Raw genomic sequence first — 25,944 nt, forward strand, 5'->3', positions numbered from 1 at the left:
ATTTTTTTGGGAAGTGGGTAATGATGGCAGATTTAAAAGGGAGGGAGAAAAAGTACCTGATGAAAGCTACAAGTTTAGAATGCCAGCTAACGTGGAGGCCAGGAAGTTGGATGGTCAACAGTTTAGTGGGAATAGGATCACAAAAGCAGAAGATGGATTTGATAGACAAGGTGAGCTCGGAGGGAGCATGAAGACACGAGAGAAACTGCCGAAAGCTGCAGGATCAGGACTGGGCTTGGTGGGCAAAGAGGCAGCTGAATGGATAGTCTCAATCTTTGTGACAAAGAAATCTATGAGCTCCTCATACTTCTTGTTGGATGGGAGGGTGGAGGGAGATGGGGAGTTGGGTTTAGCTTCTTTATGCAAAGACTGATCAACACTTCGAATGGTCTTCCAGGAAGACGGATTCATTTAAGATTCAGATGGATGACCAGATTAGGAGAGGGGAAGGAAACTCGCTTGTTTTCTTAACAGATGAGCTAAGGAGGGCTAAATAGTCTCTATCACTTGTATTTATTCTGTGATATCAAATATAGTATAAGCACTTTCTGTATGCTTACAACATTCTAGATGATCTGAAGTAACTAGAATAGAAGAGGTAATACTACACTACCTAATAAATGACTGGTTCAAGAACAGGTTGAAGCTAATCTTTCCATTTTGAGTGACAATTAACACAAGAAACTATGGAATGAAAGATGCACATTCTATCTAGAATAGGAACATTTGATAGCATCATCCAAAACCTTACTTCTGTTATCGTGTCAAACTTACATCCTCCTGTAACAAATCTATCAAGCCTTTTTTGTAAAAAGTTTGACTCAATGCTTACTACAATGAATAGGAATTTACTTTGCAAGTTCACAAGTTTTAAGATGTTCTTTAAAAAAATCAATCTTGTGGTGCAGTTATACTATCTATTTAATACTGGTGGTATACCAGCACAATACAGAATAATTTTGCCTCCAGATATCAAAATGACACCAATGGGGAGACCATATCAGAGAGGAACATTCTCACCATCATTATACTCTGACTGCAGTACAACTATACCTAGTATTATATTGGAAAAAATTCTCTCTACACTAAAGCACACACGATTCCCTGACCCAATTTTTAGAATTTTCTCACGCTCAAATGGTGTGAATAGTAATACACCATGGTCTTTACCCACTTTACTCAAACTGCCACTAATCCGGTCACACTAAAAAAAACAGAATGGGTTGCCTTCATTCTTCATATGCTAAAATGAATAACCTGAACTCTCAAACAACCTTAGCTCTCTTCCCCATCTATGCTAAACTCCTGGACTAATGATCCAGAGACAGGAGTTCAAATCCCATTGTAATGATATCAGCAAATAGAGATGGTATTTGCCTGTTCGATTATGATGCCTTAGCAGTATGATTGCAGGTATTGATTGCTTGTGCCTGACCAGAGGTCATGTGACCGAGACAAGCAAGGCAGTTGAGTTTAGTTTCAGTTTCGTTCTAGATGCATCACTAGCATAATGGTGTCTCCTGAATGCTGTATAAAGAGTTGAACAGACTTTAGATTAAAACTCATTCTCTTTCATAAATGTCTCATCATTGAACCCACAAAGGAAATCAATACACCCATCACAACAGCTGGGGAATTTAAATTCAGTTAAATAAATATGGAATAAAAAGCTAGTATCAGTAATGGTGGCCATGTAACTACCGGATTAACATAAAGACCCATCTGGCTCATGTTCTTTAGGGGAAGGAAATCTGCCGTCCTTACCCAGTCTGGCCTATATGCGACTCCAGACACTCAGCAATGTGGTTGACTCTTAACTGCCCTCTCCTGAAAAGTTAACTCTCTTTCTCTCCACAGATGCTGCCTGACCAGCTAAGTATTTCCAGCATTCTGTTTTTAGTATCACTTTAGATGAGGATGGCTAAATAAGTGCTGTTTAATAAAATGGACTGTGCATCATGAGTATTTTTTTTTTTTTTTTTTTTTTTTAAACCAGAGTGGAATATGAAAGGTGTATGAAATAACAGCTAGTGGTTTACTTCAATAATTAGGTCAATTATATATTTTTTTTAAAAACCAGGCAACCAAATTAAGCTGTTCCTTAGTGCAATTGTGGGAAAGTAGGTGGTGGGGGGGGGGCAGCGGAGAAGGCAGGGGGTAAGTAGAAGAAAACCTCCTTAGGGGAACCATGAGAGTCCAAGAGCACAGGAGGCCATTCAACCCTTCATGCTCGAGCCAGCTCTTTGAAAGATTTATCCAATTAGTCCCACTCCCCTTTTCCCATAGCCCTGCATTTTTATTTTCTTTTAGGTGTCTTTTCTGCTGTACAGTTATTGCAGATTAGTGTCATTTCTTGTGCAATACTCAGGGGCTGGTATATGTTAATCAAGAAGTCCCTCAACTCCATAAAACAGGATAAATGTTATTAGCCAGTGAGATTTGCAAACTAGCAAGGATATTTGCTGGAATTGTTGAGGCTGTAATCAGCATCGTCCTGACTGGTCGGTTATCCAATAAAACCTTGCCGTATCACCCCATTTCTTCTTCTACAGAAGATAGCGGTGGCAGTGGAGGCAACAGACTTACTGGCGCATCAGTTTGAGACAAACATTCTGGTCACATGAAGAACTGGTATCAGACAACAATGAACCAATTGCTGAATTTGGATTCTTCACAGTCCAGTGATTGATGCTGGAGGAGACTGTGTAAGTCAGAGAATCCAACCACATTTACTCATGTCATACAAAGCAATGTGGCTTGGCTAGTGCACCCTTTTTGTAACATTCTGTACAGACAATTATTCTTTGTTTGATTCACTTCATGAGAACATTTTAAATTGTTCACTTTTGAATTTTCTCAAGGAATTAAAATCCTAACTTTGAATCATTTGTATTCTACAAATCAACTCATTGTGCCTTTCACTTTTTATTGAAAAAAATCATCCATAAATTAATACAAAAATGTATAAACAAATGATCAAAAGGTGTGAAAGATGGGACAGAAGGCTTTCAGGTGAGAACTCTAATACTTTTCAATGCTTCTCAGTGCACAGGTCTAGAACTTTGCTGATCTGTCCAACACTACATGGAAACATGCAAAAAACTAGACCATACAAGAAAAATTTAAATAGGAATCATATTCTACAAACAATGCATGCCAACATTTGAGAAAGGGGGCTTATACTGTAGAGTTTTTTTTTTTGCACATCTGCCTGCATCAGTGTTATGTTGAAAGTTTGATAGATGCCTGGTTTCCGGTATCTTTACCAACTTATGTGCAGTGCGATTTGGGTCATATACAAACATAGTGGGTCTTGTGCACCAGCATGGTAGAAGTGATCAAAATGGATAACAGAGAATTATCCTTCATTCCCACAACATGGAACATGTTTGAGGTGGACAGAGGATCTTACGGAGTAGATATATTGAAACGTTCGAAGGAATATATATATATATTTTTTTTTAAACTTCCCGTGGTCTGAATTATTTTAAATTGATGCTGAAAATTAAAAAAAGGAAACTACCATCCGCAACAGGAGTTGAGTGTGTGCTGCCTTACAGCAGCTTGCCAACTGTTAACCCGTCGTGTTTTCCCCAAAATGTTTTCTATAGTATGTTGGGACATGCATGACAATTTTCTCCTTTATACAAATACACAAAACTCAAACTGTTTAGAAATAGCCAAAACATGAACAGGACATATTTAAGTGCTTCATCAAAGCCATTTTGGGGAGAGTGGGAGAGGAACAGAAGGAAAGAGGGGGAGGAAGAGGAAAAAAACCAAGCACAAAAATATGGTTACATGTAACTATAATCAAAACAGAACACAATTACAAGTTTATTTTCTGCATTAAAGCAATATACCAGATTCAGAAATAGCAACACAAGTTACCATTTTAAACCACTACCATCAGCAGCTGAAAATAAAACAATCAGCATTCTCTTTATTGCTATACGCTCTAACTGCATCATACTCAATCTTCAGGATAATATGTAATATTCCTTTCTGAAACATCAGCTTTAAATGCAAACAAAAACAAAAATGAAATAAGGCTAGCAGCCTTTCAAGGACAGAAGTCTAGGAGAGTGAAATTCTTTGCCTTGAAAATTTTAGCAAAAAAATCAGCAGAGTCCAAAATAGGAATTCCATTTTGTATTCACACCAACGTTTTGGCTAAAAAAAAAAATATGGACAGGAGAAAATTCATCCCTAGACGTCCTCTCATACTGACTGATCATGACCTTGCAACAAAAGCTTCCATGTCTATTCACTTGGGTTGTTCCTCACTGCAAACAGCAGAACCTGCGTCATGTCACTACCATTCATTGGTGGATGGGGTCATAAATCAGAGATCGATGTATATCCCACTTTTTAATTTTTTTTTTTTATAAAAGCTCTCTTTCTTTTGCCCATCCCTTCTCCTGGCGTGTATAACAATGGCCCTCCAGCAGTTGCATTAAAGCAGCATAGGCTCATAATTTTCTACCAACATGGAGAAACACCTCATTTATCCTTGGCAAAAACTCTGGAGAATCTTAGGTGTAGCTCCATATCCTACCATTCTCTCGTGCAGCATACTGCGACAACATCTAATACTACAAACCACTAACAAAAAACAGCTATCAATTTAAACAGACAATGGGCTTTAGCACCTAGTCAATAAATTGACATTCACAAACATGGTCGGGGGTAAGGGTGAAGGAACTCACCGACTTATTCAGACAGCTAAGCTGAAGTTATCAGCTAAATGCCATGGACCAGAGAAGATATTTGGACCCCTAAATACAGAACATTATGGAAAAAGTAACACAAGCTTAGCAGCTTCACGAGTGCTGGACGTTGCCACAAACCCTGTTCATAATAAAGATGGAAAATAATTTTCTACACTTGTAGTCTTGTCTTATGAATTGTTAATAGAACAAAATGCCACAGTATCATTGGCACACATTTGTTTGCTTTTAACAAGATGTTGGTAATTCAAATATAATCAGTTACCCCGAATAATTTGAAGCAACCAGGGTTTAATGTTTTAACCAAGACATTTGTAAAAATGCCAAACTTTCCAGGAACAGTCCATGAATTTCAGCAGCATGAGTGTGTAGCACTAAAGATGGCTAAAACAAAACATCCCATTAAATCATATGTACAGGAACACATACTAATCAAATCCTTACATTTAAAATGAAGGGGGTAATATTCAGCCTGTTCTGTGTCTTACATATACAACAGTGTCACACTTATATTTGTTGATCTCAAGATGTAAACCTTGTGGTTCAGTAGACTATAAATAAAAAAATATCTGGCAATTCACAGCTTATTTACAAAAACTTCATCCACTAGAAGTGCATTAACAATTGCTAGTGAATAAAAAAAATTGGTAATGGTATGATTTTCAGCTAATTTAATATTTGATCACAAGTGATTGGAAAGGAAACTGCCCACTTCATTCCTCTTGGCATCCTATGCCAAAATATTACAATACAATAGCTTCAAACTAGTTCTGCAGCCTTGGAATTCAGTTTGATTCTTTACTGTGATGCTGTTGCTTGGCTTCATCAGTTTATTTTTCCTTCTTGATCAAATGGTGTACTATTATCCAATTGGAAAAGCGGGAATAAGAGGTTACACTGATGGAGTCCATTATACAATGAATTTCAAGCCTGATGTTTCACCTCCACCAGCTTTGCTGCATAGTCACTGACCATGACCCAACCCGTTATCAAAAAGAGTAACATCAAACTGTTGGCCAATTCCTCAAGATCACGCAGTCCTGTGTTGTATCGCTGCAGATTTTTACTGGTAAAAGTTTTACAAGTCCATCAATTTTCTCTTGGCAAAAGGACCCTAACCCTCACTAAACTGCTATGCCTATTATAGCTTAATAGTCACTCACTGGAGCCAGCTCCGGTGTCAAGTTTACAGTTATGTTTTTATACAAGACTTCAACTGTGATATTTGGAAAGTATTTCAAGTTTTGTAGGCCATCAAACTGTTGCCTCTCTTTAGAATGTCTCAGTAATGCGTATCTGCAACAACAAAGACAATTTTATTATAACAGCAAAAACATTCCGTTTACTGAAGACGCTTTCATACCAGTTAAAGCAACAACTATGGAACAATCTCATTTCACAAATGTTATTCAAATTGCATACAAGTAATAATGAACATTATTCAAAATAGATAGGTTCAATTTTTCAGAATTAATAGTTATAGAGAGTACAGGGACAGCTTGTACCGATGGAGTTAGGATTCGGATTGTTGGAATGCAACTGAACTCTAGGAGATTTTGTCCTAAATATCTATTTGCACAGCATGCTGAAGACGAGTACAGCTATGTTTGTTGAATAGATGGATGGAAAGTTTTAAGGGGGGGTGGGATTAATAGGATATGAAAGCAGCTCAAATTCTGAACACAGTACATTTTTGTTTCTGAATTCACTTTACACTGAGAATTTTGTAAAATTAGCTGCACTGCAACCCTTTGCCATTAAATAAATACATTAAAGTGATTCAAAAAACTACAATCTACTTTTGGTCCAATCTTCCTTATTCTTTTAAAGTAATTTGTCCTTCATTTACACAATGATAGGCCAGAAACCGAGTCAAGAGATCAATGGGTCAGTACTATTTCCAGGAGTTTTATGTTTGAATTCACAGCATTCTTCCCAACTCTATTCCACTACAGATAATTCAGAGTATCTTTTCAAAACGAAGCCATCTGCAGGGAGGACAATTGTTACACAGCAATCTGTCAGATGTTAAATGATAGTCAAATAATCAAGACACGAAACTGAGGAGCATAAACTAGAAAACCATATTGAACACTGTTATATTGTTGCTCACTTATGTTCTATATATTTGTAGCTTAAGTGCATAATCATGGGGATTCAAGGATTTTCGGCATCATAGAATCATAATACAGCACAGGAGGCCGCCATTCGGCCCATCATGTCTGCGCCAGCTCTTTCGAAGAGCAATCCAGTTCGTCCCACTCCCCTACTCTTTCCCCATATCCCGACAATTCCTTCTCCCTCAAGTATTTATCCAATTCCCTTTTTGAAGGCTACTATTGAATCTGTATCCACAACCCTAGCAGGCAGTGTATTCCAAATCTTAACCACTTATTGCATAAACATAGAAAATAGGAGGAGTAGGCCATTCGGCCCCTTGAGCCTGTTCCGCCATTCAATGGGATCATGGCTGATCATCCAAATTCAGTACCCTGTCCCTGCTTTTTCCCCATATCCCTTGATCCCTTTAGCCTTAAGAAATATATCCAACTCCTTCTTGAATATATTTAATGAATTGGCCTCAACTGCCTTCTGTGGTAGAGAATTCCACAGGTTCACCACTCTCTGGGTGAAGAAATTCCTCATCAGTCCTAAATGGCTTACCCCTTATCCTTAGACTGTGACCCCTGGTTCTGGACTACCCTGCCATCAGGAACATCCTTCCTGCATCTAGTCTGTCTAGTCCTGTTAGAATTTTTAAAGTTTCAATGAGATTCCCTCTCATTCTTCTAAACTCTAGCGAATATAAACCTAATCGACCCAATCGCTCCTCATACGTCATTCCTGCCATCCCAGGTATCAGTCTGGTGAATCTTCGCTGCACTCTCTCCATGGCAAGAACATCCTTCCTCAGATAAGGTGACCAAAACTGCACACAATACTCAAGGTGTGGTCTTACCAAGGCCCTGTACAACTGCAGCAAGACATCCTTGCTCCTGTACTCGAATCCTCTCGCTATGAAGGCCAACATACCATTTGCCTTCTTAACCACTTGCTACACCTGCATGCTTACCTTCAGCGACTGGTGCACAAGGGCACCCAGGTCTCGTTGCACTTCCCCTTTTCCCAATCTATTGCAATTCAGATAATAATCTGTCTTCCTGTTTTTGCCACCGAAGTGGATAACCTCACATTTATCCACATTATACTGCATCTGCCATGCATCTGCCCAATCACCCAACCTGTCGAAATCATACTGGAGTTTCTCTGCATCCTCCTCACAGCACACACGCCCACCCAGCTTTGTGTCGTAAAAAAGCTTTTCCTCATATCACCTCTGGATGCCTTAAATGATCATTGCACTGTACAGAGTACATCATTTCCAAAAAGCCCAATAATGTTTGGTAAATGTGTAATTACTCCATGTACTGTAGTTACTTTACTTATGGGGTTTGAAGTGAGTTGACATTGGTACATAAAGCACCACTAGGTAGAGTTCATTGAATGCTCGTTTTATATGACAGCTATCAGCCAGTCGATCAAGACAAAGGAAACATTCTGCAACCTATCTAGTAATATATTGCTGCTTGATAACAGATTATCTAAAGTTTTATTTTCTCTAGAAGACAAATTTAATGAAGCATCTCACCACGACTGCTGGAATCACATTTCACACATCCCAGAAAATCTCAGTGCTGAAACTTTATCCACAATGAGGTGATAACTACCTGGATTAGTTTCTGTACTTCACTATGCACTGCCAATTTAATTTGATGGTCAAGAATAATACACATTTAGAACTGTTGTGCTCCAGGCCTGAAGATGTAGGTCTGTGCTCAGAATCCCAGTACCAGTTTCTGCACTTTATTGGCATAAATGTGTGTGTGTGTGGGTTTTGAAACAATGAGCAACAAAATTAGGCTAACCCACTGTAGGTATGATGTTCTTCATTTAATAAAATTCAGTCTCAATGCAAATCTTCCTCTCAGCCTACTCTTTACAATCTAAATGTGGCTTGGAGCGGCTTTTGATTTATTGCCTACATTTCACTTCACCCGCTATTTGGAGTCTTAATGCCACCTCCTTCAGTCAAACATTGAAAGGAATGGCTCAGAGGATTACAAACGATATGTATGATGCTACAAATTCCAATAATATAATTTCTACTTTGTTGTACTTAAATATAATAATCTGGGCTGGTCAAAATTGACACCAGGTAGTTATATGATCAACATTTATTTTTACCTAATTGACCTTGGACCCTCTCTTCAGAATCCAACACTTAACAACATTTTGAAGTACAGTACTACAAAAGTTTTACTCACCTTCCCAAGAACTGCACTTCCCCTCGATGGTGATGAGGAACAGATTTGTATTTCCCTAAATCACCTTCTGGTCTTGTTACTGTAAGGCCAGCAAACTGAACCCTAAAAATAGCCAAATATATTCTTCAACACAAGTTCTTAGTTCAAACACCATGTATAAATCATTGCACTTGATTAGAAGCAAACCCAGAGGTTAAGTCAAATATTGGAAAGTTTATTCATCTTCATAAGGGTTTTGTTGCAAAGAATTTCAAGAGCAACACATTTGCCAACTGAATTTGACAAAAAGGTCAGCAAGTACAGCTCAAAAGGTATAGAAGGTTACTCACCTTTGGCAGCAGTGCTGTTCATTCTTCAAATTAAATTATCCTCCATATACCATCAATTTGTGTGAGAAGGGGAGGAGAAGAAAGAATAACTAGAGAAACTTGACCTAAAAAAAGCTTTACCAACTAGACGAGTGAGATTCCCTCTTCTCGGGCCCATACACGATATTGCCATTAATATCTTACATTAATTATGAGTGGAGAATCTTAAAGTAACCCAAGCATAAACAAAAGGTGCACTAAAGAATCTGCATTCCTTCTTTTAAAATATGGAATGTTACATCATTGTTAATTATTAGATAACAATAATGTTTTTGCAAATCTGTCTCAAAGATAAGTGAATGGCAATAGTATAATTTAAAACCCCAAACCAAAGAACTAAAATTAACCCTACATCCAGGTTCAAGGTAATCTAGCAAAAATAGTGGTGTAACGGCTCTAATGTTAGTATCTACACTACTCAAACTTGACCAATTATATTACAGAGATGACAATTTGATTGTTCCAGTACACAGGATCATTTGTACCTACGTCATTCCTGAAAAGTTTCAAGTTCATTCTTAACAAGATATTTATCCTGGCTCTTTAAATAGTTAGTCAACATGGCATAACCAGGACTTAGTAGCTACATAACATATCCACCACTCTTCAGTTCAGTGAAAAATTCAAATGTCAATGCAGTATTTACTCTCCATAAGTTGTCCCCTCTTGTATGTGGGGAAAATCACAGCCTTTGCACAGCACCATTTCACAACAGCTTAATTAAAGTCAACACTGGGAGATCAAACTGGCTTTACAACCCCTCTCCCTGGCAACTGCAGCATAAAGCATCATATTCCTTAGCATCCAATGAAAATTTGCCAAGCTCTCCCAGCAACAATCTGCAAATTTAAAAATTCTGTAGATATACAACAGGATTGTCAGCATCTGAAAAGACACGCTAATGCTTTTGGCAAGACCCTCCATCAGAACTCAAAATCTGTTCGAGTGCTGTGAAACATTACCATGTCCTCCCTTTTCGAAACTTAGTAGGTTTTTTAAATTTCAGATTTCTAACTTTGTTTTTCTTTAATCACTGAATAGCTTCAATAAATTGTCAATTATTTTACCCAAATTGAAGGTACATTAAGGTGTGCAGCACCATATCCTGTAGTGAGGCTGGAGGCTTTATCTTCTGGGCTACTATATTAAAGTTAAGATATTGGGAGTGTTCCTAACTGGAAAGATGTGGTGATGGAGCCGCTGCAGATATCTTACAGTAATGGGAAAAGATTTCACAGTTGGCCTGGATTTTCTAGAGGTTGCTCACATTCCTGTGGCCCAGGATAGTTTTAAATCCTCACAGCCTCTTGGGTGTGACCAGAGGTAGAGGCTGCGGACCTGAGCTGGGAGCGAGAGATATAGAGCGCGGCAGAGGGGACCCGAGAGCAGAGGCTGTGGATCTGAGCAGGACCAAGCTGGGAGCGCGGCAGAGGAGACCAGAGAGCAGAGGCACCGGACCCGAGCAGGACCCGAGCTGGGAGCGAGAAAGAGATACAATGAGTGTAAAGAAGTAAAAAGTAATCAAAGTGTGACGTCACCAGAAAGCAGGTAAGTATTTCTCTATTTCTCACATTTTTCCAAACTTGGGCGTCTAAATTTAAGTGCCTTGGTGTAGATTAAAAAATATAGGTGTTCCAAATTTTAAAACAAATTAATTAAATTAATTAATAGAGATGGGAGACCAGGCAATGTGTTGTTGCATGTGGGAGCTCGTGGACACCATTGAGGTCCACAGTGACCACATCTGCAGCAAATGTTGGCTGCTCGAGGAACTTCGGCTCAGAGTTGATGAGCTGGAGTCCGAGCTTCAGACACAGACACATTAGGGAGGGGCAGTGTTACCTGGACACTAAGTTCCAGGAGGCAGTCACGCCCACTAGAGTAATTACTTCCAATTAGGCCCATGGTCAGGGACAGGAGGGTGTGACGACAAGCGAGGCAGGTATTGGGATCCAGGAAGTAGTGATGGAGGAGCCTCAGCCCTTGGCCTTGTCCAACAGGTATGAGATTCTTGCTCCATGTGTGGACGAGGGCAGGGGCTGCAGGGAGGATGTGCAATCTGACTACAGCACCGTGGTACAGGGAGCCAGTCAAGGGTTGGTGGGGCGGGGGGGGGGGGGTGGTGGGAGAGGAGTAAAAAGAAATGTTGTAGTGATAGGGGACAGTATAGTTAGGGGGATAGCTACTGTTCTCTGCAGCCGAGAGCATGAGTCCCGAAGGCTGTGTTACCTGCCCAGTGCCAGGGTGATATGCCTATCAATTAGTCCAATAAAAGGCGACGAGTTAAGAACGTAACTGAAGGTTTTTATTGGCTAAATAACAGAGCCCACCCTCGTGGGTGATCCGATCCAACAGGGAGGAATACTAGCCAGTCAGCTACCTTTATACCTGGGCAGGTAATGGGCGGAGTCGGAGGTGGTCAGCCCAGGTATAACAGTGCGACAAGAGGCGACCTCGTGTAGTGATGTGACAGTGAGAACAGTGAGAACAATATACAGTGATAACTATAACAGTGGTTTACCACATTCACCCCTTGTTTAGATTAGAGTCCGGCGGGGTGAAGTGTATTACCAGCTCTGGTATGTCAGTCTGTCCGGAGGCTTCGTTAGCCTCTCCGATCGTCGCAGCGGCGGTGTTACATTATCCGGTGTTAAAGCTGGTGTCTGCGTAGTCGGCAAAGGCTCGTGGGGTTCCGGCATGCCGTCTACCTCGGCTGGACTCGGGGGGTTGGGAGGGGGGGGTGAGGGTGCGAGGTCTCGTAAGGAGACAGTGTCCTCCCGTCCGTCTGGGTAAGCCACATAGGCGTACTGGGGGTTGGCGTGCAGGAGGTTCACCTTCTCGACCAGGGGGTCCGTTTTATGGGCCCTCACGTGCTTTCGCAGCAAGACGGGTCCCGGAGAGGTCAGCCAGGTTGGTAGGGTGGTTCCCGTAGTCGACTTCCTGGGGAAGACAAACATTCGAGCATGGGGGGTGGTGTTAATGGCAGTGCAAAGTAGTGACCGGATGGAGTGCAGCGCAATCGGGAGGACCTCTTGCCAGCGGGAGGTTGGGAGGCCCTTAGACTTTAAGGCTAAGAGGGTGGCCTTCCATACCGTCGCGTTCTCTCTTTCCACCTGGCCGTTCCCTCGGGGGTTGTAGCTGGTGGTCCTGCTTGCTGCAATACCCCTCTCCAATAGGAACTGACGGAGTTCCTCGCTCATGAAGGAGGCGCCCCGGTCACTATGTATATAGTTCGGGAACCCGAACAAGGCGAAGAGTTTGTTCAGGCATTTAATGACCGTGTTACTGGTCATGTCTGGGCAGGGGAAGGCAAAGGGGAAACAGGAGTACTCATCAACGATGTTGAGGAAGTACACATTACGGTCGGATGACGGTAGGGGCCCCTTGAAGTCGATGCTCAGACGCTCGAAGGGGCGGGTGGCCTTGATCAGGCTTGCTCTGTCCGGCTTATAGAAGTGCGGTTTGCACTCAGCACAGATCTGGCAGTTCCTGGTCATGGTCCTGACCTCCTCGATGGAGTATGGCAGGTTGCGGGCCTTAATGAAATGGTAGAGTCTGGTGACTCCGGGGTGGCAGAGGTCATTGTGGAGGGTCTGAAGTCTATCACTTTGCGCGCTGGCGCATGTAATGCGTGAAAGAGCATCAGGGGGGTCGTTCAGTTTACCGGGCCGGTACAAGATCTCATAATCATAGGTGGAAAGCTCGATTCTCCACCTCAAGATTTTGTCGTTCTTGATCTTGCCCCTCAGCTTGTTATTAAACATGAAGGCAACCGAGCGTTGGTCGGTGAGGAGGGTAAATCGTTTGCCTGCCAAGTAGTGCCTCCAGCGCCGTACTGCCTCCACAATTGCCTGGGCTTCCTTCTCGACCGACGAGTGTCGGGTCTCGGGGCCCTGTAGGGTCCTTGAGAAGAAGGCTACCGGCCTACCCTCCTGGTTAAGGGTAGCGGCTAGGGCGAAGTCGGATGCATCGCTCTCCACTTGGAAGGGGATTGACTCATCCACTGCGTGCATTGTGGCCTTGGCTATGTCTCCCTTAATGAGGGAGAAGGCCGCGCACGCCTCTTCCGTGAGGGGGAAGGATGTGGTTTTCAGGAGGGGTCTGGCTTTGTCCGCATAATTGGGTACCCATTGGGCATAGTAGGCGAAAAGCCCCAGGGTTCTCCTAAGTGCTTTTGGACAGTGGGGGAGGGGTAGCTCCATGAGGGGGCGCATTCTTTCGGGGTCGGGGCCGATGACTCCGTTCTCTACTACACAGCCAAGGATGGCAAGGCGCGCTGTGTTAAACACGCATTTCTCCTTATTGTAGGTGAGGTTCAGCCGTTGGGCCGTACGGAGGAATTTCTCCAGATTCACGTCATGGTCCTGCCGGTTGCGGCCGCAGATGGTGACGTTATCGAGATAGGGGAAAGTGGCCTGTAGTCCGTTCTGGTCAACCATCCGGTCCATCTCCCGTTGGAAAACCGAGACCCCGTTGGTGACACCAAAGGGGACCCTAAGGAATTGGTAGAGGCGGCCATTCGCCTCGAAGGCGGTGTACTGGCTGTCCTCCGGGCTGATGGGGAGTTGGTGGTAGGCCGACTTGAGGTCGATGGTCGAGAATACGCGGTATTGTGCAATCTCATTGACCATGTCCGATATGCGGGGGAGGGGGTATGCGTCCAGCTGGGTGTATCTGTTTATGGTCTGGCTGTAGTCGATAACCAGGCGATTTTTGTCGCCGGTCTTGACTACCACCACCTGGGCACGCCAGGGGCTGCTGCTCCCCTCAATAATGCCCTCTTTCAGGAGTCGCTGCACCTCAGAGCTAATGAAGGCTCTGTCCCCAGCGCTGTACCGCCTGCTCTTAGTAGCGACAGGTTTGCAGTCGGGGGTGAGGTTAGCGAACAGGGAAGGTGGCGGTACCTTGAGGGTGGATAGGCTACAGGTGTTACGCGGTGGGCGGTTTAACTTTCGCTGGTTGTCGACTGTGAGTGGGGGGAGGGGTCCACCGTATGCTAGGGTTACACTTTGGAGGTGGGATTGGAAGTCCAGCCCTAGTATGACGGCAGCGCACAGCTGGGGGAGTACGAGGAGTTTAAAATTTTTATACTCTGTCCCTTTAACCGACAATGTCACGACACAGTAGCCGCTGATGTCTGTGGCGTGCGACCTCGATGCCATCGAGATGCGGCTGCGCGTTGGCAGGACGGGGAGGGAGTAGTGGCTCACCGTGTCTGGGTGGATGAAGCTCTCCGTGCTTCCGCTGTCGAACAGGCAGGTCGTGGCGTGGCCGTTGACTTTGATGTCCATCATTGAGCTGGCCAGGTGGTGCGGGCGGGCTTGATCCAGGGTCACGGAAGCTAGGGTGTAGATGAGCGCGTCGTTGTCATGACAAGATGGCGGCGAAGATGGCGGCCCCCGTAGTTCACATGAGGCTCTGTTTAAATCGTTTGCCCCGCACAAAGATGGCCGCCCCTGCTGTTCCCATGAGGCTCTGCAGGCTTCGGCTGCCCCGCACAAAGATGGCCGCCCCTGGTTTTCCCATGAGGCTCTGCAGGCTTCGGCTGCCCCGCACAAAGATGGCCACCCCTGGTTTTCCCATGAGGCTCTGCAGGCTTCGGCTGCCCCGCACAAAGATGGCCGCCCCCAGGGTTCGCATGAGGCACTGCTGGCTTCTGAGGATTTGCTTCTGCAGGCCTTGGAGAAGTGGCCTTTCTTGAGGCAGGTTTTGCAGGTCGAGTTTTTGGCTGGGCAGCGCGACCTCGGATGCTTCTCCTGGCCGCAAAAGAAGCAGCCAGCGGCCCGATCGGGGTTGCCTGATGTCGGGGCCGGTACCGGGGCTAGCGGGCCCGGTCGGATCCGTGATGCAGACGCTGAGGTAGGTCCCGGGGGCAGCGCTGTGAAGGGTGGTGGGGTGGGGGTCGGGCCCGAGTCCCAGGGTCGCGAATAGTACCTGGCAAACGCTTCCTGGTCTTGCTGGGTGGCCTCTAGGGTGAGGGCGAGGGCTTCGGCCTTGTCCAGGTCTATGTCCTTAGCTTCAAGCAGTCTTTGCCGTGTGTAGTCGGAACGTAGGCCTCTCACCAAGGCGTCGCGGACATTGTCTTCCATGTTCGCAGTAGCCGTCACCGCTTTAAAGTCACAGTTCCTGCCGAGTTGTCTCAGCGCTCGTGAAAATTCAGCTATCGATTCTCCTGGCTGTTGCTGGCGAGATCTTAAGAGATGCCTAGTGTACATGTAGTTTACCGGGCTCCGGTACTGCTGTTTCAGTAGGTTGATGGCGTCGTCGTACGTAGTCATGTCCTGGATGAGTGTATATACTCTCGGGCTCGCTTGGGCTTTCAGGACTCTTAGTTTGGATCTCTGAGGGACGACGGCTTCCTCCAGGTACGATTCGAAGCAGTCCAGCCAGTGTTTGAAGTCGTTGGCTGAGTTTGGTGCCTGTGGGTTTAGATCCAGGTATGGTGGTTTCAAGGCTTGCAGCCAAGCCGGCTGGTGTGGCCCGTTGTCTGGAGGCTGCTGTTGCTGTGCTGCTGGGTGAGCTCCTTGCTGTTGCTGTTCATTATCAGACATCTTTAAAATTTAGTCAATAAAATTGATATGCCTATCAATTAGTCCAATAAAAGGCGACGAGTTAAGAACGTAACTGAAGGTTTTTATTGGCTAAATAACAGAGCCCACCCTCGTGGGTGATCCGATCCAACAGGGAGGAATACTAGCCAGTCAGCTACCTTTATACCTGGGCAGGTAATGGGCGGAGTCGGAGGTGGTCAGCCCAGGTATAACAGTGCGACAAGAGGCGACCTCGTGTAGTGATGTGACAGTGAGAACAGTGAGAACAATATACAGTGATAACTATAACAGTGGTTTACCACACAGGGTTAAGGACATTTCCTCTGGGCTGGAGAGAAACTTGGAGTGGAAGGGGGAAGATCCAGTTGTCATGGTCCACATAGGTACAACAAAGAAAGAGGTTCTGCTGAGAGTATGAGCAGCTAGGGGCTAAATTAAAAAGCAGAACCACAAAAGGTAATAATCTCTGGATTACTACCTCAGCCATGAGCAAATTTGCATAGGGTAAATAAGATCAGAGAAATGAACGAGTGGCTCAAATGACTGGTGTGGGAGAAATGGGTTTCAATTTGTGGGGCACTGGCACCAGTACTGGGATAAGAGGGAGCTGTTCCATTTGGACGGGCTTCACTTGAACCATGCTGGGGCTAGAGTCCTGGCAAATTGAATAACTAGGGCTGTAGAGAGGGCTTTAAACTAAATAGTAGGGGAGGGGGGGGGGGCGGAGGGTCCAGGTGAGCAGGAATTTAAAAAAAGTTAATGAGAAACCAAAAGAGCAGGATAGAGATGGGGAAATAATAACCAGAGTGTGGCAGGGAGGGACAGAATGTTTAAAAATAAGAGTGCAACAGGGGCCAAAACAAGGAGAAATGGTATAAAGACAAAGTTAAAAGCTCTATATCTGAATGCACACAGCATTCGTAACAAGAGAGATGAGTTGACGGCACAAAGAGATACAAATGGGTATGATCTCATTGCCATTAGGGGCGTGGTTGCAAGGTGACCAGGGCTGAAAACTGAATATTCCAGGGTATTTGACAATTCGGAAGTATAGACAGAAAGGAAAAGGGAGGTGGGGTGGCTTTGTTGGTAAAGGATGGGATCAGTGCAGCGGTGAGAAGTGATATTGGCTCAGAAGATCAAAATGTAGAATCGGTTTGGGTGGAGGTAAAAAATAATATGGGGAAGTCGTCTCTGGTAGCGTAGTCTATAGGCCCCCGAACACTAGCAATGCTGTTGGACAGAGTATAAATCAACAAATAATGGAGGCCTGTAAAAAAGGTACAGTAATAATTATGGGTGATTTTAATCTCCATATTGATTGGGCAAATCAAATTGGCCATTGTAGCCTTGAGGAGTTGTTCAGAGTGTATCCAGGATAGTTTCCTAGAACAGTATGTATTGGAACCAACCAGGGAGCAGGCTATCTTGGATCTGGTACTGTGTAATGAGACAGAATTAATAAATGATCTCATTGTGAAGGATCCTCTAGGAAAGAGTGACTACAGCATGGTTGAATTTCAAATTCAGTTGGAGGGTGAGTAAGTTGTATCTCAAACCAGTGTCCTGATCTTAAACAAAGGCAATTACAATGGCATGAGGGCAGAACTGGCTAAAGTGGACTGGAAAAATAAATTAAAGGGTAAGAAAGTTGAAATGCAGTGGCAGACATTTAAGGAGATATTTCATAACTCAACAAAAATATATTTCTGTGAGAAAGATAGATTTTAAGAGAAGGGAGCACCATCCGTGGCTAACTAAGGAAGTAAAGGATGGTATCAAGTTGAAAACGAAGGCATACAATGTTGCCAAGATTGGTGGGAGGCCAGAGGATTGGGAAAATTTTTTAAACCAGCAAAGGATGACTTAAAAAAATGATGAGAGTAAACTGGCAAGAAATATTAACAGATAGTAAGAGCTTCTACAGGTATATAAAAAGGAAGAGAGTAGCTAAAGTAAATGTTCGTCCCTTAGAGGATCAGACTGGGGAATTAATAATGGGGAACGGGGAAATGGCAGAGACTCTGAACAAATATTTTGTATCTGTCTTCATGGTAGAAGACAGTAACAACATCCCAATAATGGATAATCAAGGGGCCACAGGGAGGGGAGAACTAAAGACAATCACTATCACTAAGGAAAACTTGGTAAAATAATGGGACTCAAAGACAACAAGACCCCTGGACCTGATGCCCTGCATCCCAGGGTCTTAAAAGAAGTGGCTGCAGAGAAAGTGGATGCATTGGTTGCAATATACCAAAATTCCCTGGACTCGAGAGGTCCCAGCAGATTGGAAAACCGCAAATGTAACACCCCTATTTAAGAAAGGAGGGAGACAGAAAGCAGGAAACTATAGACCAGTTAGCTTAACATCTGTCATTGGGAAAATGCTAGAGTTCTTCATTAAGGAAGCAGTAGCAGGGCATTTGGAAAATCATAATGCAGTCAAGCAGAGTCGGCATGGTTTTATGAAAGGGAAATGATGTTTAACACATTTGCTAGAGTTATTTGAGGATGTAACAAGCAGGGTGGACAAAGGTGAGCCAGTGGATGTGGTGTATTTGGATTTCCAAAAGGCATTCGATAAGATGCCACATAAAAAAGGTTACTGCATAAGATAAGAGCTCAAGGAGTTGGGGGTAATATATTAGCATGGATAGAGAATTGGCTAACTAACAGAAAGCAGAGAGTCGGGATAAATGGGTTATTTTCCGGTTGGCAAACAGTAACTAGTGGGGTGCCACAGGGATCAGTGCTGGGGCCTCAACTATTTACAATCTACATTAATGACTTGGATGAAGGGACCGAGTGTAATGTAGCCAAGTTTGCAGATGATACAAAGATGGGTGGGAAATCAAGTTGTGCAGAGGACTCAGAATTTGCAAAGGGATATAGACAGGCTAAGTGAGTGGGCAACCATTTGGCAGATGGAGTATAATGTGGGAAAGTGTGAGGTTATCCACTTTGGCAGGAAAAATAAAAAAGCAAAATTATTTAAATGGACAGTGATTACAAAATGCTACTGTTCAGAGGGACCTGGGGGGTCCTTGTGCATGAAACACAAAAAGTTAGCATGCAGGTACAGCAAGTAATCAAAAAGCAAATGGAATGTTGGCCTTTATTTCAAGGGGGTTGGAGTATAAAAGCAGGGAAGTCCTGCTACAACTGTACAAGGTATTGGTGAGACCACACCTTGAGTACTGCGTACAATTTGTCTCCTTATTTAAGGAAGGATATACTTGCATTGGAGGCAGTTCAGAGACGATTCACTAGGTTAATTCCAGAGATGAGGCGTTTGACTTATGAGGAAAGGTTGAGCAGGTTGGGCCTATACTCATTGGAATTTAGAAGAATGAGAGGTGATCTTATTGAAACATAAGATACTGAGGGGGCTCGACAAGGTAGCTAGAGAGGATGTTTCCCCTCATGGAGAAATGTAGAACTCGGGGGCATAGTTTCAGAATCAAGGGTTGCCCTTTTAGAACGGAGATGAGGAGGAATTTCTTCTCAGAGGATTGTAAATCTGTTAAATTCTTTGCCCCAGAGAGCCGTGGAGGCTGGGTCATTAAATACATTTAAGGTGGAGATAGACAGATTTTTTGCAAGATAAGGGAGTGAAGGGTTATGGATAGCTGGCTGGGAAGTGGCTTTGAGCCCAAGATCAGCCATGATCTTATTGAATGGCAGAGCAGGCTCGAGGGACCGAGTGGCCTATTCCTGCTCCTATTTATGTTATCAAGTTGTGAAACTGAAATCAGTATGTGTTTGAGCCTTGGCATATGGGACCACATTCCTTTCCTCTGCAAGATTCTTGAACCTGTTGTTGCCTTCCAGATCTATGCCTACCTCTCTCAATTCCCTGTTTGAATCCCTCCAATTAGGTTTCCTCCGAAAGTCAAAACAACATTCCCTGCAAGTATGCTGTGGCACATTAGCCCTCCTTGGCCCCAAGCTCTGGAATTCCCTCCCAAAAGCTCTCCATCTCTCCAACGCCCTCTCCTCCTTCAAGATGATCCTCAAATTCACCATTTTGAGCAAGATTTTGGTTATCTCTCCTACTATCTCTATATGGCTCGGTGTTTGATAATCGCTTCTGTGAAGCACCTTGGGATGTTTTACTACAAGTGCTATACAAATGCAAGTTGTTGTCATTGTCCTTTCTGCAGCCTTCAACATTGTAAACCACACCATCCCCCTCTAATGCCTCTCCTTAACTGTCCAGCTTGAAGATATCTCTCGTTTGGTTCTATTCTTAACCATCTGACCGTAGCCAGAGCATCTGCAGCAATGATGGCTCATCCAACCCTCAGTCACCAGGAAGGAGGCATCCTTGGCCCCCTCCTCTTCCTCATTTGCAGTAATGGGGTCAGTTTCTAACTGGAAGGAAGTAGTGGTGACACTCAGCTCTACCTCTCAACTCCTCCACTGTCTGTGTACTGTCAGTCCTGGAGGAGCCGTACCTTCCTTCAGCAAAACATTGGAAAGACCAAAGCCATAGTTTAAAGCCCTGCCACAAACTCCGTATCTTGCCACTGGCTCCAACCGCTCCCCAATCAACATCGCAGGATGAACCAGTCTGCTTTAACCTTAAGATCCTGTTCGACTTGAAATTCTCAATCACAAAAAAATGCTTATTTCCACCTCAGTAAAATTACCTGCTTCCATAACCACCTCACCCTCATCCATCGCCATCACATCCAGGCCCTACTAATCCAATGCCCGCAGGCTGGTCTCCCACACTCCATAAATTTCAGCTCACCCAAAACTTGGTTGCCTGTATCGTATCCCACACCAAAGTCCGACTCGCCCATCACCCCATCTGCACTGACCTACATTTGAGGTGTTGGGCAACCAAGAGCCAATTTAAACTTTTTATCCTTGTATTTAAATCTCAAGATCCTTGCCCTACCCGATCTAACTCTTGCAGCCCTATAGCCATCCTTCCAAACTCGGTTCTTCTGACTCTAGCTTCTTTTGCACCCCTGCTCCTTTTGCCCCAGTGGCAGCCAAGCCTTCAGCCAGCTACATCCAACTTCCTGGAATTCCCTCTTTAGGCCCCTCTACCTTTCCACCTCGTTGACCAAGCTTTTAGGTCATCCCTCCTAATCTGTCCAATTTGGCTTAGTATCAGTTTTTTCTCATGCTTTGTGAAGCACCAGGGGGGATGCTTTGCGATGTGAAAGATACTATATAAATTTAAGTCATCGTTATTGCCGCCATTGATACATCCCAAAATTATCTAATGAACAAAGTTTGTGAAGGTAGTGAGAGATGGGGCGAAGGTAGCGAGAGATGGGGCGAGTGCGAGACATCATTTGTGTCCCGAATTTTCCATTAAAAAAAAATCACCCTTTATTCATACACATGAAAATATGTATTAATTTCAGGCAAACATCCAAAAGAAGCCAGATGTTAGAGCCAGGAGCTCGTGATGAGTGGACAAGGATAGCATTCCCTTTTGTGGCCTTTGCCTGCATTAACTTGTGGAAGATGGTGTTAACGTCTAGTATATCAGGAGTGTGTTTAGCTAACAACAGGAGAGTGTTTAGGTAAGCTGTGCAAGTTTCTTGAAGTTAAATTGCTTGATTTTCACCAAGTATCACAATTGTAGTACTTCAATATCTGTACATAGTAGCAGTAACAGACATCAACACTAAAGCAAATCCAGCAAGTGTGTAAACAATTAAACCTTTTTTGTATGACCTGTCTTCAATAAAGATCATGGGTCCCAAAATTCCTAGGTCTGGGCAGATACTTCAAGGTGCAAGTTGGGGATGGGGGGGGGGGGGGGGGGGCGGGGGGGGTAAAAGGAAATGAGTGAGGGGGGCAGAATTTGGAGTGGGACTTGGTACTACAGGACTGGATTCATCTCTTTTTGCTATGCTGAGATTTTGACGAAAAGGAGGGTAGACACTTCTTGTGCCTGCTCCCTTCACGGTGCTCATGCCAAAAGAGGTGGTGAACTGTGTTTGGGGCCAGGGGTGGGGGGGAGCTGTTACATTACTCACCATTAACTCCGCCAGTTTGCTCTCCTCCACCCCCAACTTGAAGTATGCGCCCGTGGTACAGGCATACTTGCATTGCCAGGTTATCTTCCTGGCAGAAATGAGATCCACAATGCCGGTTTCTTAATGTGATTGACTGCCATTAGGAAAAGCAGCTACCCCAGAATCAATACTTCTTGCACCTTTTTGCATTTTTTTGGCCAGAATAGCTCACTGACTTCCCACCCCCACAGAGAGGGAAGGTACCACACTGAAATTCTTAGCCAGCTATAGGGCAGACACCCAGCGTGCACCATAAACAGTATAGGCACCATCCTCTTTTTTTCTCCCCAAATGACACTGCACCCAAGGATTTGGGACCATCAACACCAGGGCAAACTGCCTGCTGGAAATCCAGCCCCACTACATTTCCAGCAACAGTGCAGGCCTCCAGGATTTTCAGGCCCAAGATATTTATGAAAAGTTGAGCCTTTGTACTGGTTCTGTCCAATTATACACACAGGAGACTACACTTCAAAAATACTTCATTGGCTGTGAAGCACTTTGGGGCGTCATAAATGAAGCCATTTCTTCCTTACAGTAGGAAATTATCAAACAAGGTTACTTTTAATATGAATATTGAATATGGGCAACTATTTTTAACCAGAAATGCTTTGTATGGACTGAATTAGCGACATAAGAATGAATCTAGATTTAACTAATTATTGCAACAAACCTAACCAACCTGTTCCAGAGATCATCATCTTCACCTCCCCAGCCCCAAAATGCATTTGGGAATCCATTGATTTTCCTAAACTGTTCCACTGTTAATCCGCTCACTCCGCCAAAAAATTCATTGTAAGGAAGCCTGTAGAGAAAAAAAACCAGAACTATAACTAATTAAAAGTTACTTTTAAATCTTTTACTATTCCCTTGGGTGGCTGGGGGTTGAAAGTAAGAAGTTGCAGTAATGCATCCAGCAACAGGATGGCTGGAGAGAGGTTTATGACATGGTAAGTATTAAGAGTGGGGGTGGGGGGGCGTGGAAAAAATTAAGAGATTCACCACAAACTGTTTATGGCCTTCTTCGTTACCTCATAGTAGCACAAGTCACTTGCTTACAGGTCTTGCTGAAGAATGGTGCACAGCACGGAACTTCAAAAAGGGAGGAGAGGTAAAAATGGAAATATTTTTCACACCTAATTCAAATATAGTTTTGCTAGAATTTTATACAATCTTAAAGCTACACAATACCTCCCTTAACAACATTTTTGTCCAAAGGTTATTACTATTTATGATTAACCGATCACCTCAGATTAAGTAACAGGACGTACAAGTACATGTATTTATCCAACTTCGCTGCAAAGTGCCTTGGCATCTGCCCACAACCATAGTAGTTACGATCACTTTCAGGTATGTGATCAACGTCATGAAAGATTACGCAGTCCCAGTCTGTGTCTTTCAAAGCCTCCTTAAATCCAACATTGAAGAGCATTGCACGGTTAAATGGATGGAACCCGGCCTGATGAAAGAGATAACATATTCCAATTAACTTTTTTTACCACAGACAATACTTTTTTTTTTTTTAATATAAGTTACCAAAGATGGGAAGGGTGGGTTGGGGAAGTATTCCTCTCGGTGCTCCATGAAACAGAATTGCAACTGGGCACATAAAGGCGTTTATAATTGTGCTGCACATAAACTAAACCCAAAGGAGGTTTCAAAATTGTGTGGTGGTACCTTGCTGTCTAATAGATACTGTTATACGTTCAATTAAGTAAATTAAATTTATTTACAGTGATTTTTCTTTACTTCTAAATGTACCTCTAATCATTAGTGAGCCTCAACAGTGAGGGTCAGGGGGCTATTTGACAAAAGGGGTATCACAGCAGAGACAGATCCTGTCCTCACCTAATATTCACCCATGCTCAAGGTTAAAATAAATGTCAAATGACACTGTTGCTGTATAAAGAGCCTGTCATTTACAGTGGTCAATTTTAGTAGCACTGTAGTAGTAGGCTATAACTGATTCCACCACTTATGAATACGGAGGTGATGGAAAGTCCAGGTATACAACTTGGTTGACTAGAAGACACATATTCTGTGGTACTAGATCATGACCAACAATAGGCATAACTGCAAGTAATTTGAGGGGATATGCTGAAAACTTCAAATATTGGGCCTGAATTTGCGGTCGGAGGTTTCCCGCGGATTTATGTACGGAATCCCCCCATTAGCATGAATAGGAATCCCCTAAAAAAACACAATTACACACCAGTTAGATAAAAATAAATTACATGTTCAAAATTAATTAAAATAATAAAACAAATTTAATTTTTTGAAAAATAAATTTAAATGATTTAAAGGGGCTAAAAATAATCTAACCAATTTTAAAGTTGTTTTTATGTTTAAATTATTTTAAATTATTTTATATTTATTTAAACGCTTACACTGGTAAAAGGCGGCCCTACGCCTGCTTTTACCAGGCCTAAGAGTTTCACGGGCATTTGCTGGGCAGTAATTGGGCAAGTAGCTCCCGGGGTTGTGGATGATCTGTCAAGCTGAAACTTGACAGATCGCAAGTTCTGGGTTTTCACACATGCGGAAACCCGGAACTTGCAGGGCACTTACAACCGTGTACGTGGTCATAGGCCCCGGAAAATTGCTTCTCCTAAATACCAACTAAACTCATGAGCCACATTCATATAATTATAAATGGCGAAAAGAATGCTGAATTGTGAGAATACAAGTATTGTGGCGGAGCCACTGAATGACTCTGGGCAACTGTACATAATTCCCTTTAACGATGTTCTAACACCAGCCTAAGCCTGTACCATTGTGTTAGACATTACTTTGTTTTATATATAGTGTTTGTATGCACGGGGCGTGGCCCCTTTAAGAGCGCAAGAAAACGCGGGCAAACGCGATGACGTCACGTCGTAAACCACGTGACTGCCCAGGCAGTCCTCGTAGAATCTCCATCTTGTTAAGACCTGTTTTCGTGGCTCTCCTGTATCGATCTCAAATTGTTTGAACTCGTTTACTCTTACATTAAAGACCTGTTTGATTGATCTCCTGAGTCGACCTCAGTTATTAGTTAGGAATTCGTCAATTCCTACAGTATCATGTAATCCTAGTCAGGTAATACCACAAATACCTTTAGGCCACTATCAACATCTTGTCTACAATAGCGATTCTTGGAGAGTTATTTTATAAATTTGGAGATCTAAACAACTGGAAATGGCTTTTTTCCAGGAACACACTGATCAATTTTTCATATTTTACTCATTCTAATCCTGGTCCTGAATTAATATTATTTTAAGATACATTTTGTAAATGTCTAGTCCATGAACTTTTAAACACTGGTCTAGTTTATTTTTACCACTCACCTGCTCAATGACATAAAAAGCAAACTGCAAGCGTTGGTGCTGCAGCATTGGAATCAAATGCCTTAACAGGATTGGGAGATGTTCATGGCGATTGCGGAATGGGATCAAAATTGCCACCTGAAATGATACAGTTCAAATGAAGTTACTAGCAATAACAGGTGATTAGTGTGATATTAATTAGGCAGAATAAGGCAGAATTAATTAAATTGTGAACAAATCCACAGAATTGTGTGTTCTGAAAATTGATTATTGCCAATGCTGCTTCTGGTACAGAAATGGGTCAGATCTACAAGTGGAGGAGCTATTCCAATGAGTGAACACAATGTCTACTGAACACCAAAACAATACGGAGATACATTTTGAATTTAAAAGCACAGATACTTGGCAGGCAATATTGGAGAACTGGCCTTTTACACTGCTAAAACACCACTAATATAATATCTTGTACATCAGAACTGAGCGCAATTTAGATTTTAAAAAAGTGCTTATATGATCACATGCTAGATTTTAGTTCAACAACATACCATCGTTTAAGAAATTCAGAACAATGTACGAGGTGGTAAAGAAATGGTCTGGAGGTTGCATTTCAGGAGCAAA

General features: G+C 43.2%; 1 protein-coding gene across 2 annotated transcripts in view; it reads right to left on the bottom strand.

Annotated features, from left to right (window-relative positions):
• Positions 1–2,906: 2,906 nt before the first annotated feature.
• The window catches only part of LOC147108634 (beta-1,4-galactosyltransferase 5-like), a 119,505-nt gene continuing 96,467 nt past the window's right edge, over positions 2,907–25,944 (bottom strand). For both annotated transcript variants that reach the window (XM_086005333.1, XM_086005332.1), the window contains exons 5-9: positions 25,348–25,464; positions 23,293–23,480; positions 22,704–22,826; positions 9,056–9,157; positions 2,907–6,026 (exon numbers count right to left, since the gene is read on the bottom strand). In XM_086005333.1, coding sequence (XP_085861459.1) covers positions 5,879–6,026; positions 9,056–9,157; positions 22,704–22,826; positions 23,293–23,480; positions 25,348–25,464 — 678 coding nt within the window. In that variant the 3' untranslated portion in view covers positions 2,907–5,878. The remainder of the gene's footprint in view (positions 6,027–9,055; positions 9,158–22,703; positions 22,827–23,292; positions 23,481–25,347; positions 25,465–25,944) is intronic.

This window comes from Somniosus microcephalus, chromosome 13 (assembly GCF_052327205.1).
Source record: "Somniosus microcephalus isolate GS21.2 chromosome 13, FLI_Smic_1.0, whole genome shotgun sequence".
Taxonomy (NCBI): Eukaryota; Metazoa; Chordata; class Chondrichthyes; order Squaliformes; family Somniosidae; genus Somniosus; species Somniosus microcephalus.